Genomic DNA, 13,117 nt, shown 5'->3' on the forward strand with positions numbered 1-13,117 from the left:
CCAAAGTCATCCCATTCTTCTTCACATTGAGAAAAAAGCACCAAGCAAAGATGAAGGTCAGTCAAAGGAATTGTCAGTGAGTGGCACGGCTGTCTCTATTTGTGGTCATACAGGGGCCGGGGGCATCAACGGCATCCTTTCGATCTTACCCTTCAATGTCAAGTGTACAAAAGGAAACAAGATCATCCAAACTTATGCATTTCTGGATCCTGGAAGTACAGACACTTTCTGCACTGAAAGTTTAATGGACAGGCTGAACATCAAAGGAAAAAGGACGAAAATACATCTGCGTACAATGGGTCACAGTACCACCGTTCCAAGTTGCATTGTAAAAGGCTTGGAAATCTCTGACTTTACCGGCACGCAGTTTTTTGAGCTTCCCAGTACGTTCACACAAAAGAAAATGCCAGTAACGACAAACAATATCATCACTGAAAAAAAGTTGTCCAAATGGTCATACCTGAAAGACATGCATATTCCCCGTATCAACACTAATGTTGATTTGCTCATTGGCACAAACTCCTCAAAGTTAATGGAATCATGGGAGTTGATCAACAGTCGAGGAGAGGGACCATATGCAATGAGACCTTTACTGGGCTGGGTGATTATTGGACCTCTATATGGAAACGGTGCAAAGCAGTGTAAGAATGGCTACCATGCTGTCACAGTTAACAGGATGAGTGTTGACAGGTTGGAAGAGGTGCTGATAAATCAGTACAAACATGATTTCAGCGAGAAATTCTTTGACAAAGAGATGTCAATAGAAGAGAGAAAATTTATGGAAACAGTGGAAAGTACAGTTGGTGGTGAAAAAGAAGTTGAAGTAATGCCACAAGCAACAGATGAAAATATTCCTTCACGTGTTCAAAGTGGGAAGAAAAAGTAGCAGGGCAATGTCCTGATTCTCAACAATGAGGTTGTGAAGATGAGGAAGAAGCTGATGAGGAGGAGGAGACGATGAGGAGACGGTGGCGCAGTTTCCACTCTGGAGGTAGCAGATGGCACGGAGGAAAGGGAGGAAGAGCAGGTGGAGGATGAGATCCTGATCCCCAAGAAAAAGAAAATGAGGAACTCCAGATGACGGGAGAGGAAGCAGCAGACAAACCGGAGGAGGATAAAATCAGGACTGAAAGACCAAAGTGGTCCAGGAAGAAGCACAAGCCTTCAGGGGGTCGGCTCACCACGGGGGTGAGAATAGGTGGCAAGGAGTTCAGCAGACAGAGACTGAAGGCCTACGGCCTGAACCCCATACCCAGGGGGCAAAACCCCATTTTTTGGGAAAACAGACATGGAGCGTTGTAAAAGGTTTGACACCAGAAATGATATCTAGGACCTTCAAGGATCATAACCTGGTTGGACAACCCGGTCAACTAGCTGCTGGAAAGCTACAGGGGGCCAAAAACCCTCTTTTTGGGACATTTTCCAGGCGAAATTATGTATCTGCAAATATTTAGGTACTACAATGGCATTAATAGTCATAGAACTATAACATTTGGCAGAGAGTATGTTGACACATAGGGGAAGACAGGAAAATAATATTCTGGGCCTTGCTGCAACTCTATTTTAAGATATCACTCTCAACATCCCAAAAAAGACAAAAAAAAGTACTGCTCGCCTAACAAATTCTCATGAAAATCAATATTTTTCAGTACTTTATGGAGAATATCTATGCCTACCATGTATATAGAAAACTTCCTTAATTCATAAGCTTTCATTTGAGTCCAAGATGGCCTTTCTATCTCGAAGGCTGCACTAGCTGTGGCCAAATGTCTGCTCTATATCCCAAATCGAGAATTGTACTGAAACTGAATTTCCAGTCAGTGTTCCACGAGATGAGGTCAAGTGCTATTTCTTCTTCTATCATTTGAATAACATCCTATATTGATACTTAGATATTGATGATAATAAGAAACAAAATTCCTGTCAGCAAAACATTTATTTTCATTTGGATTTTCATAAATTGAATACAAAATAGACATTTTCGTGGCCAGGACTACATTGTGATTTTAAAAAAAGAAAAGAAAAAAAAGTAACCTGACATAATACATGTCCAAATTACAGCAGGCATAACAGGTTTTAGTATCAGTGTCTAGTTTTCTGATTCACTGGTGCTGCCACTGAACTCCAATGTGACTGTGTTTAATCCGTTGCATCTGGTTGTCAGTCCCTGGCAACAGCACCCTATGTAGCATGGAACTCCCTTCTTTGCACAGGAACAGTTCTTCTGGCAACCTTTGACACATCCACATGAGATTGTCTTGTTCATTGACACAGGCCAGGCTGGCTTTATAGAAGAGATGGGAACTGCTTTTCCATTATCCATAGACCATCCAAATTCTGTGCACAAGGGAATTTTTGGCTTGGATATGTGTGCACTCTTGTCAATGAGTGCTGCTAGAACAGCCCTTTTCAGGTGCAGGAGAAATGCTTCTTCTGTTGGGGGTAGTAGCTTTAAGAGTGTTGATCTGTTGTTCAGGAACTTGTATGCTCTCAGTTTTCCCAGATCTGAATCCTCAAAATGATCGGCTGTGGCTGTATACACAGCTATGGGGAGGTCTCGTGCCTGATTAAGGACGTCATCTGTTATGGCATCGGTTGGGTTCTCACCAAATTCTTCCAGTGCCGGTATGTCCAGAATCATGCTTCTCTTAAACCACGCCTTCTTTCCACTGAAATATGGGTAACTAGTTGTATCTCTGCCACTCAGACTGTGGACAAAGGGCATTGCACAACACTGTGGAGGTCCCAGTGCCACAACCATTTTATGGATAGGCAAGTCTGCATTTTGGGCTGTTCTCACCCACAGCTCTGCTAGATCACTAAGATGCGTTGCACCATAGTACAGGCACATGACAATGATGTCAGTGTCATTTGCATGTATGACAACTCTGTCAACTCCTTCATTCTGGACACTGTAGAGGGTGTGGAGTATGATCCTGGTGTCAGCCTCCTGCTGTGTAGACTCCAGAGCAGGAACATGCATAACAGACCCTCCTGTCAGCACTACACTCTTGGTCTCTTCTTTGAAACCACCACCCAGGTAGAGATGAGTTGGGCCAAGAACAGGTTCCAGTTGCTCATTTTCAGACCATTTGTCACAGAGGAAGCTCAGAAGATTTGCTTTGTTAGCTGAGACTGCAAAAAACTCCTTTGGGTCCGGAGCTGTGACCAGCTCACTGACTTCATACACTTTGGCTGGTTTTGATCGGGCATATCTCTTTTCCTGCTCAGCTGATTTAAGGCTGGGTCCACTGTACCTGTCACAACAGAAGTGTATGATCTGAGTGCCAGCAGGCACATCATTCAGCAGCAAGTTTTTGTATCGCTCAGCAATAGTTCCAAATAGTTCACCTTTTTGAAAAGACCAGTGTCTTATGGCACACATAGCATCAACTACTACTGCTGTCTTTTTGCCATCTTGAAGCAGATTAGGGATGCTGTTCACTTTGTTCTCCTCTTTCAGAGTCTTTACTAGGCTTGCCTTGGTACCAGTTGAATGAATGAATGAATCTGGTTGGAGTCGTGTCACCAAGGATGCTGAGATGGTAGTCAAGGTCATGGCAGCAGTAGAGACCAACCCATTCACAACAGCCACACCATGCCTGATCAACATATCAACTGGACAATGTGCAGATTCCACAGTCAAGGACAACCTGACAAATGTGAAAGCACTTGGTTTGAGGGCTCTGTCAGAGTCACTGTCCAGTGATCAGAAGAAGACAAGTATTGTGAAGCTTAACACCTTCCACACACAAAACACAAAATCCAAGAAGTCTGGGGGTAAAACATTTTCATCTGGCAAGAGCAATGAAGTTACTGCCCTTCTGCGCATGACACAGATCATTGCCAGTGGCGGAGAGCTTAACATTGTGGACTTCATCGGCAACCACGAGTGCAGTGACTTTCCCCCATCCCTCTTCCAGGAGGATGGCAGTATGAGAACTGGTACCAAGTCAAGCCTAGTAAAGACTCTGAAAGAGGAGAACAAAGTGAACAGCATCCCTAATCTGCTTCAAGATGGCAAAAAGACAGCAGTAGTAGTTGATGCTATGTGTGCCATAAGACACTGGTCTTTTCAAAAAGGTGAACTATTTGGAACTATTGCTGAGCGATACAAAAACTTGCTGCTGAATGATGTGCCTGCTGGCACTCAGATCATACACTTCTGTTGTGACAGGTACAGTGGACCCAGCCTTAAATCAGCTGAGCAGGAAAAGAGATATGCCCGATCAAAACCAGCCAAAGTGTATGAAGTCAGTGAGCTGGTCACAGCTCCGGACCCAAAGGAGTTTTTTGCAGTCTCAGCTAACAAAGCAAATCTTCTGAGCTTCCTCTGTGACAAATGGTCTGAAAATGAGCAACTGGAACCTGTTCTTGGCCCAACTCATCTCTACCTGGGTGGTGGTTTCAAAGAAGAGACCAAGAGTGTAGTGCTGACAGGAGGGTCTGTTATGCATGTTCCTGCTCTGGAGTCTACACAGCAGGAGGCTGACACCAGGATCATACTCCACACCCTCTACAGTGTCCAGAATGAAGGAGTTGACAGAGTTGTCATACATGCAAATGACACTGACATCATTGTCATGTGCCTGTACTATGGTGCAACGCATCTTAGTGATCTAGCAGAGCTGTGGGTGAGAACAGCCCAAAATGCAGACTTGCCTATCCATAAAATGGTTGTGGCACTGGGACCTCCACAGTGTTGTGCAATGCCCTTTGTCCACAGTCTGAGTGGCAGAGATACAACTAGTTACCCATATTTCAGTGGAAAGAAGGCGTGGTTTAAGAGAAGCATGATTCTGGACATACCGGCACTGGAAGAATTTGGTGAGAACCCAACCGATGCCATAACAGATGACGTCCTTAATCAGGCACGAGACCTCCCCATAGCTGTGTATACAGCCACAGCCGATCATTTTGAGGATTCAGATCTGGGAAAACTGAGAGCATACAAGTTCCTGAACAACAGATCAACACTCTTAAAGCTACTACCCCCAACAGAAGAAGCATTTCTCCTGCACCTGAAAAGGGCTGCTCTAGCAACACTCATTGACAAGAGTGCACACATATCCAAGCCAAAAATTCCCTTGTGCACAGAATTTGGATGGTCTATGGATAATGGAAAAGCAGTTCCCATCTCTTCTATAAAGCCAGCCTGGCCTGTGTCAATGAACAAGACAATCTCATGTGGATGTGTCAAAGGTTGCCAGAAGAACTGTTCCTGTGCAAAGAAGGGAGTTCCATGCTACATAGGGTGCTGTTGCCAGGGACTGACAACCAGATGCAACGGATTAAACACAGTCACATTGGAGTTCAGTGCCAGCACCAGTGAATCAGAAAACTAGACACTGATACTAAAACCTGTTATGCCTGCTGTAATTTGGACATGTATTATGTCAGGTTACTTTTTTTTCTTTTCTTTTTTTAAAATCACAATGTAGTCCTGGCCACGAAAATGTCTATTTTGTATTCAATTTATGAAAATCCAAATGAAAATAAATGTTTTGCTGACAGGAATTTTGTTTCTTGTTATCATCAATATCTAAGTATCAATATAGGATGTTATTCAAATGATAGAAGAAGAAATAGCGCTTGACCTCATCTCGTGGAACACTGACTGGAAATTCAGTTTCAGTACAATTCTCGATTTGGGATATAGAGCAGACATTTGGCCACAGCTAGTGCAGCCTTCGAGATAGAAAGGCCATCTTGGACTCAAATGAAAGCTTATGAATTAAGGAAGTTTTCTATATACATGGTAGGCATAGATATTCTCCATAAAGTACTGAAAAATATTGATTTTCATGAGAATTTGTTAGGCGAGCAGTACTTTTTTTTGTCTTTTTTGGGATGTTGAGAGTGATATCTTAAAATAGAGTTGCAGCAAGGCCCAGAATATTATTTTCCTGTCTTCCCCTATGTGTCAACATACTCTCTGCCAAATGTTATAGTTCTATGACTATTAATGCCATTGTAGTACCTACATTTTTGCAGATACATAATTTCGCCTGGAAAATGTCCCAAAAAGAGGGTTTTTGGCCCCCTGTAGCTTTCCAGCAGCTAGTTGACCGGGTTGTCCACCCAGGTTATGATCCTTGAAGGTCCTAGATATCATTTCTGGTGTCAAACCTTTTACAACGCTCCATGTCTGTTTTTCTGCTTGGCCCCCTGGGTACCAAGAGACTGTAATTCAAGACAACTTGGAAAACAGAGGCGAAAGACCCGTGACAAAGATTTGTCTTTCTTTGTGAAGCAACTGTCTAAAAAAAAAAGAAAAAAAAAAGGAAACCATACCAATTGTAGTGACTCCAAACCAAAAAAAAAGGAAATCACTGAGAGGCTAAGTGAGGGAGCATGGTACTGCTGACGCGCTGCACAAACGACAAGCCATTTCCGTGTTGTTAAACCGTGTCCGCATTTATTCTCCTCCAACGCCGAACAAACAGCCAAAAGCAAGGCAAGGCAAGGCAAGATATTCACTCTCTGTCCGTATATTTAAGTGGTAATCAAGCGGTATTCATGTGGTCAACAAAAAATGACACTCTCCCAACTCACCCCCTCTCCATGCAGCCGCCGCAGGTGAACAGGTGAATATATGCCCATTCATTCAATGACTCAGATTACTACACCTTGACCACACCCCCCCCCCCCCCGTGACATGCGTGACATGTGTCAAACTAAGAGCTGATGCCAACATAAACATAAATATTTAGCATATGGCACCCACACCAATGGTTAGAAAAAAGATATGAGTTATACGCTTCATGGTTCTTTATAAGTTGACTATTTTAAGTTTTGTTTACTATTTTGGTTTCGAAGGTAATGGCTCCTTTTATAAATTTAAAATTGTTTTGTCTTCTGTCATAAACAATTAGGGGCCGGTGTGTAAGAGCCATTTGTCTTGTTCTATCAAATGTGTTTATCTTGTTTTTAGCCTATCTTCCCACTAGGGGGAGTAGTGATACAATGAATTGGGCACGGTCTATTTAATCTGGGTGCAATAACACACAGGTGGTTGTGTGGAGGCAAATGTTTTTTGACCGTGTGTTCGGGCATGTACAGAGGAAGTAAGAAATAGCAGGTGGATATTTATGTTTGTTTATTTTATGTTACAAGTGACAAGTGGCAATACTTGCATGAACACTGTAAGGAATAAAAGTACATTGGAAACATTGGAACATTGGAAAAAGCTCGTATTTGCACGCGTCATAACGGAACTCTAATCACAGCCAGGTAATGGCTTTTTTGATAAGCAAATGGTCGCTACAACTTGAATAAACTTGGTGTGAGTTTGTACCTGTGATGATGTCCTCAATGGCACCGTCCTTCTCCTCCCTTACCAGAGGAGACATCTGCCTCTTCTTTAGCTCTGTGATCAGGTCCATCTGAGGCGCTTTCAGCATCATAGGAACCTGAAAAAACATAAAAAAAACACAAAATGCAAAGTTTTAATGTTTATAATTTATTATGCTGGTTTTGACTGTTCTCACCAGTAATAGTCAAGTTAGTTTTAGTCATTACACATTCAAAGTGCTAGTCTGTGGTGCTAGTAGATGTCAGAGCGGCAGAGCAGTAGGGTTGTTGTTAACAATTCTCTCTAGAGTAATGTTTTAGTCCTGTAAGCTGTGAGCTGATGTGAACCAGACTTGTTCCAGCACCAACATCCAGACCAGTCCAGGGTTGTATGTACTCACAAAGCTCCCCTCAAATGTATGCTCCTTCAGGAAGCAGCTACAACTCTTATTTCTTTATGCCCAGCATCTTTGGCACCTTGATTTTTGTGTCCTCATACTATATTATGGTGCCATAAAGGATGAACTGATAGTAAATACTCAAGGAGATGATCACAATTAGTCAGTCAGCAAATAAAACATCTGTTTAAACATTGTTGTGCTTAATAACAATAACAATCAAACAGTTGATGTCAAAGGTGATTGTAATAATGATTTGGTACAAAATAAGAAACACAGGCTAAGTGTTTCAGGAGCCAAGATGAGGATAGGTGCAAGAAAAAAAAAATCATTGAAATCTTTAAACACAATGATGCTCGCAGAGAGATTGGAAGAGATTTACATACTTTCCTTTCATATGCATAAATATTATGAAATAATTTAAGGAATATGAATGAGTTTCATCATGTTAGCTCATGATTTGCAATCGCTCAGATGTCACAACATCAGGACCAGTTATTCACCAATAAATGATATAGCCGTATGGGCAACCCATTACTTAAGCAAAACCTTGGAAAGGTACTACATTACAACTTAGAGTCACAAATGCAGCTAGAAACGTTGCTACACAAAAAAATAAAACCTTTTGTTAACCTTGTCCTGGGCATAGCTGACGTCTCAGGGTTTGAAGGTGTCTAGGATTAACGTATATAAACAAAATAACAGAATAGTCGACAGGAAAAGTGAGGAAATGCTTTTGTAAATATTTTCAACTGTCAAAGTGTAGCATACATGATCTTAACACTCAACTTCACCTCTGCTGACAGAAATGAGAGAATGACAGCTTTCTATTCTGAGCAAAAAACTCAGATATCACCTTATTCCTTGTGACCTCAGGTTGAGTTAATGGAGTTGATGAAGCTTCCGATTCCAGTTTCCTCCAGTGCTCATTGTCCTGCTCAGCTTGCTGTCAGACAGGAGAGTGTCATCCGTCAGAATCATGGCTGTAGCTGTGTGGTAAAATCTGTTTGTTCAAAAATAGCCAAATTCTTCCTGACCTTATATGCTTTGATGAATCTGATAAAAATAGGAAAGAACACGGAGGGTGGTGTAGTCTTAGGGTCCTCACCAAAGTACTCCAAAGTTGACTCGTATGCACCCTTCAAGGTATAATAGAAAAAGCAAAGGTTAGTTAGCACAGCCCTGGACTCAATAAAGAAGTGTGAATCAGAAGAAATAAACAGCAACAGTCTCACAGCTCAACAGAGTTGTGTTAACTGACGCAGACCTGCACAGTTTTTCCATCAGCTATGAGAGAGTTAAGTAGCTGAGCGTTGCTGCTAATGAACCTCTGGAGCACAGTGTTGTCTTGTTCTACAGAGAATTCCCTCTTCGCCACCTCCATGCCTCGTTCCAGGGCTCGCACATCCTGTAGGATGCTGTCCACTGAAACTAAAGAGAGAAAAACAAGAATTAGATATCTTAAAAATTAAACTGGAGACTTTTTAAAATTTACTTGACTTTAATTGGTTGGTGTTAAAGTTAAATTGGAGGAGACACGCTGTGGGAGCAGAGTGAAAAGAAAGATGACCACTGTGCTACAAGCTTCAGAAAAACAAGGCCTCGGCAACTGTGTTTAAAAAAAAAAACACTCTGGAAGACAGTCTTGCCCTCTGACCACCACAGTCAGTGCGTTTACATGGGAAGTTTAATTCCACTTTAATTCAAAATTAAAATTAAATCCGATTTAAAATGAGTAAAAATGACCATGTAAACACCTAATTCCGAATGAAAATGGCCATTCCGAATTAAACTTAATTCCGAAGTAAGTGGCTGGTTTATTCCGATTTTAATTCCGAATAGAATAATTCCGCGATCATGTATACACTCAAGCTGTGTCCCAATTCAGGGGCTGCGTCCTTCGAAGGCTGGAGTTGAAGGCCGATTACGTCACAGCGGCGCGCCGAAGGCTGTCCCATTTCGAAGGCTCCTTCAAATGCAGCCCACAAATGCAGCCTTCTTTTCCCGCTGTTTGAAGGATCCATCGGTTGTATCCTCCGCGGCCCACCATATCCCAAGATTCATTGCGCACAGTCAGAAAAATATTTATTTCCAGAAAAATATTTTCAGATTCAAATTTTTTTCAGAAAAATATATTATTACTGCCGGCGCCGGCGGACACGCCTCTCTTCCTCCTCCAACAAAATGAAAAACAAAAAAAACAAAAACAAAACTTCTGGCTCCATTTCTTTTTTTTTTTTTTTTGAGAATGCCTTGGAATCCCACCGGAAGAGCTGGAGGAACTGAGGGGGGTGAGGGAAGTCTGGGAATCTCTGCTTAGACTAACCCTAACCCCCACGACCTGGTCCCCGATCAAGCGAATGAAAATGGATGCATGGATATATGCTTTATAAATGAAACTGAATTGAACTAGATTTACTTGTCCTCCACACAGGCAGTAAGGGTTGTCTTCAGTGTAGTGATTTTGAAACAATAGCGGGCCTTAAACGATGCAATTAACTGAAAGGGAGATGTTTACAGACTGATCTCTCACATTTGACTCAAGAAGGATCTAAATTATTTGTCCAGGTGATGGATATTCTATAGCTGGTGGGAGATGAATCAATTAAATAGTGCTCGCTAGTTAAACCTGTGTGAATATTTTTAGTGTGTAAATACCAAGCGCTGCCTTATCCAGGAAGTGCAGTTCTGTGTAGAAGGACTGAAGCACTGGATATTTCTCCTGGATGATGTTGACTATGAAGTGCAGCAGCGTTTGTCTGCGGTCGCTGGATTTGGTGTCCGATAGCTTCAAATAATCAGTTAAAAACAGTAAAACATAAAAAAGTGAGGATCAAAAGATTTTCTTGATTCATTTTGAATATAATTGATGCTGCTTGCTGCAGTGTTATGGATAACAAGACTGAGATCTTGAAAGTTTATGTTTAGTTTCACCAAGTCTTTGTTAGTTACTTACCAAGTCTAAACACTGCAGACGGAAGCCGTACGCTGGCTCTCGCTTGTTGCTGTTCATGTAGTTCCCAAACGCCAGGATTACCTTTACAGAAATAACATATAGTATATAGAATTTATAGAAATTTCTTAATTCGATCAACGATATCCATAAAACTGTTGATGATGTAAAGTGACAGAATGCATCAGGGCTGCCGAAACTTTCAGCTGCTTTAAGTCAAGATTAAAAACTTTTTATCTACTGCTGCATTTCAGTAATCCACCTCAGTGCAATAAAACCTTTATTTCCTGCATCTCATTTGTTTTTTTTTATTCATGTCGGTCTCTCTTTAATTTTTCATTCTTTTTCAAGTCTTTTACCTTATATAGCATTATTTATTGTTTTTATGTGAAGCACTTTGAATTGTCTTGTACAAAAAATGTCTTATACAAATAAACTTGTTTTCCTCAGTCATCCTACGTTCAGCAACCACAACGGCTTTTAAAATCTGTAAATCTTTAATTTTAAGCAGGACGTGTCACATTTAACAGTTCTAACTCGGATTCATGCCACTGTAAGCTGAGAGGAGACAGGCCAGTTGTCAAGCGAGCTTTAGCATGAATAAGTAGAGAGAGCTCCGAGTGTGACAAGAAACCAGTGAAAGCAGAGCAATTTAACAAAAGAAGTATCTCTGATTGTTCCTAAGTACGGTAGTTCATTTCTATGGCACAAATTAAAAAAACAGCTAAAACATGTAGGAATGTGCAACATGAACAGAGGCAGATGAAGCACACTTCCTCACGTGTTTCCAGTGTGGAGTGGTGAGAACTCTGAGCTCTGATAGTTTCACAGCTCTCTAAGGTACCACTGTGACTAGAAATATATGAAACCTCACAATCCTACAAATGTGATCTCTCAAGTGGGCTTCTTGTATATAGTAATAGTAACAATGTTCACCATCTTAACATTCATTTAAAAAACATCTTAAAAAATTTTTTTTTTTAAAGAGCCAGCTGGAGAGTCAGGATTGTCTTTTCCTAAGCATGAAAAGAAAATCTCTCTTTGAAGAGAGTTGATATTACATCTTTTTTCTGCTGAAATTATCATCCAGCTGTGAAGGAAATCCCAGCTGGATTAGTTAAGACCTGGTGCTTAAAAGCTATTTCAGTAAAAAAGAAATAACTACCTCCAGGATTTTCTTCAGCTTGCTTGAAGATTTGATTGACATCGAGGCCACGATGATGGTGTTCAATTGCTGAAAGAAACATTGATCAGTATTAAATTCAGCTCACAGCTGATTCCATGACAATGCTGCCCTATTTTTAAATAACTGAGAGAAAGACAGATGTTTATGGAGTCAGACTTTAAACGGCCGCTTTCTGACTCATTGCAGTCTCTTTCGGGACACAAACATCAGCTGATGATCACACCCAACCCCCTGTGGAGAACTCACCGGCTGGATGTGCTGGACGCTCTCAGTGAAATTGCCCATGAAGGTGAGCGTGCTGATGCGTTGAGAGAGCCGTGGGATCTTGCTGAAGCGCACCATGAAGCGGTCCTCCTCACTGAGCTCGTCCAGAGGCCTCCCCTCATTCTCATAGCTGTGGATGAGCCTCATCTCATAGTCAGTGGGTATGAAACGCTCGAGGAGTTCGAGAAAGTCCAAGCTCAGAGCTTTCTGGTTGTACCTGGGTGGATGTCAGTGATCCGAGTTGAATCATATTATTCAGAAGTTTTTAATTACCATATTATTTAGGTGATGTACGTAGTTGGACTTTCGGTTTAACCACTCACATCTCGATGGCACCGCAGATATCAGAGGCAGCCATTCCCTCCTTGCGCAAGGTGATAGCCAGGTTTTTGGCCCTGTTAGGCTCCATCACAGACACTTTACTGGAAGTTTTGTGAGCCGTCTTGATTTTTAGGGTGCCCAGTTCAACAGGGGTGGACTGTGCTTTGGTCTTAAACTGCTCCTCAAAGGCTGCCATGTTTAGCTCCTGATACAGAATCAGAGTACAAGAGCAACAGTCAAATTCAACTTTAGAATCAAACTAAAAAAACACTGATAATTCTATACTACTTTAATAATAATGAATATTTCTTTCCAAACCACTTTCCATACATGAAAATGAAGCACAAAGTTATTTACATATTTAAAAATAATACAAGCTAAAAAAAAAACCCCCCCCACCAAAAAAACAGACCTGCATACATGCACGCTACATTGCCAGAAGTATTCACTCACCTGCCTTGACTCGCATATGAAATTAAGTGACATCCTATTCCTAATCCATAAGGTTCAATATGACATCGGTCCACCATTTGTAGCTGTAACAGCTTCAGCCTCTCGGAAGGCTATCCACAAATTTTAGGAGTGTGTTTATGGGAATCTCCATTCTTCCAGAAGTGCATTTGCAATGTCACACGCTGATGTTGGATGAGAAGGCCTGGCTCTCGGCCTCCACTCTAATTCATACCAAAGGTGTTATATCGG

General features: G+C 41.5%; 1 protein-coding gene across 2 annotated transcripts in view; it reads right to left on the bottom strand.

Moving 5' to 3' along the window:
- The window catches only part of fmnl1b (formin-like 1b), a 54,131-nt gene that overhangs the window by 1,466 nt on the left and 39,548 nt on the right, over positions 1-13,117 (bottom strand). For both annotated transcript variants that reach the window (XM_061708250.1, XM_061708248.1), the window contains 9 exons: positions 12,418-12,620; positions 12,077-12,311; positions 11,810-11,878; positions 10,648-10,728; positions 10,350-10,479; positions 8,959-9,122; positions 8,729-8,830; positions 8,548-8,637; positions 7,298-7,412 (listed from right to left, as the gene is read on the bottom strand). In XM_061708250.1, coding sequence (XP_061564234.1) covers positions 7,298-7,412; positions 8,548-8,637; positions 8,729-8,830; positions 8,959-9,122; positions 10,350-10,479; positions 10,648-10,728; positions 11,810-11,878; positions 12,077-12,311; positions 12,418-12,620 — 1,189 coding nt within the window. The remainder of the gene's footprint in view (positions 1-7,297; positions 7,413-8,547; positions 8,638-8,728; positions 8,831-8,958; positions 9,123-10,349; positions 10,480-10,647; positions 10,729-11,809; positions 11,879-12,076; positions 12,312-12,417; positions 12,621-13,117) is intronic.

Source organism: Cololabis saira, chromosome 19, assembly GCF_033807715.1.
Source record: "Cololabis saira isolate AMF1-May2022 chromosome 19, fColSai1.1, whole genome shotgun sequence".
Lineage (NCBI taxonomy): Eukaryota > Metazoa > Chordata > Actinopteri > Beloniformes > Belonidae > Cololabis > Cololabis saira.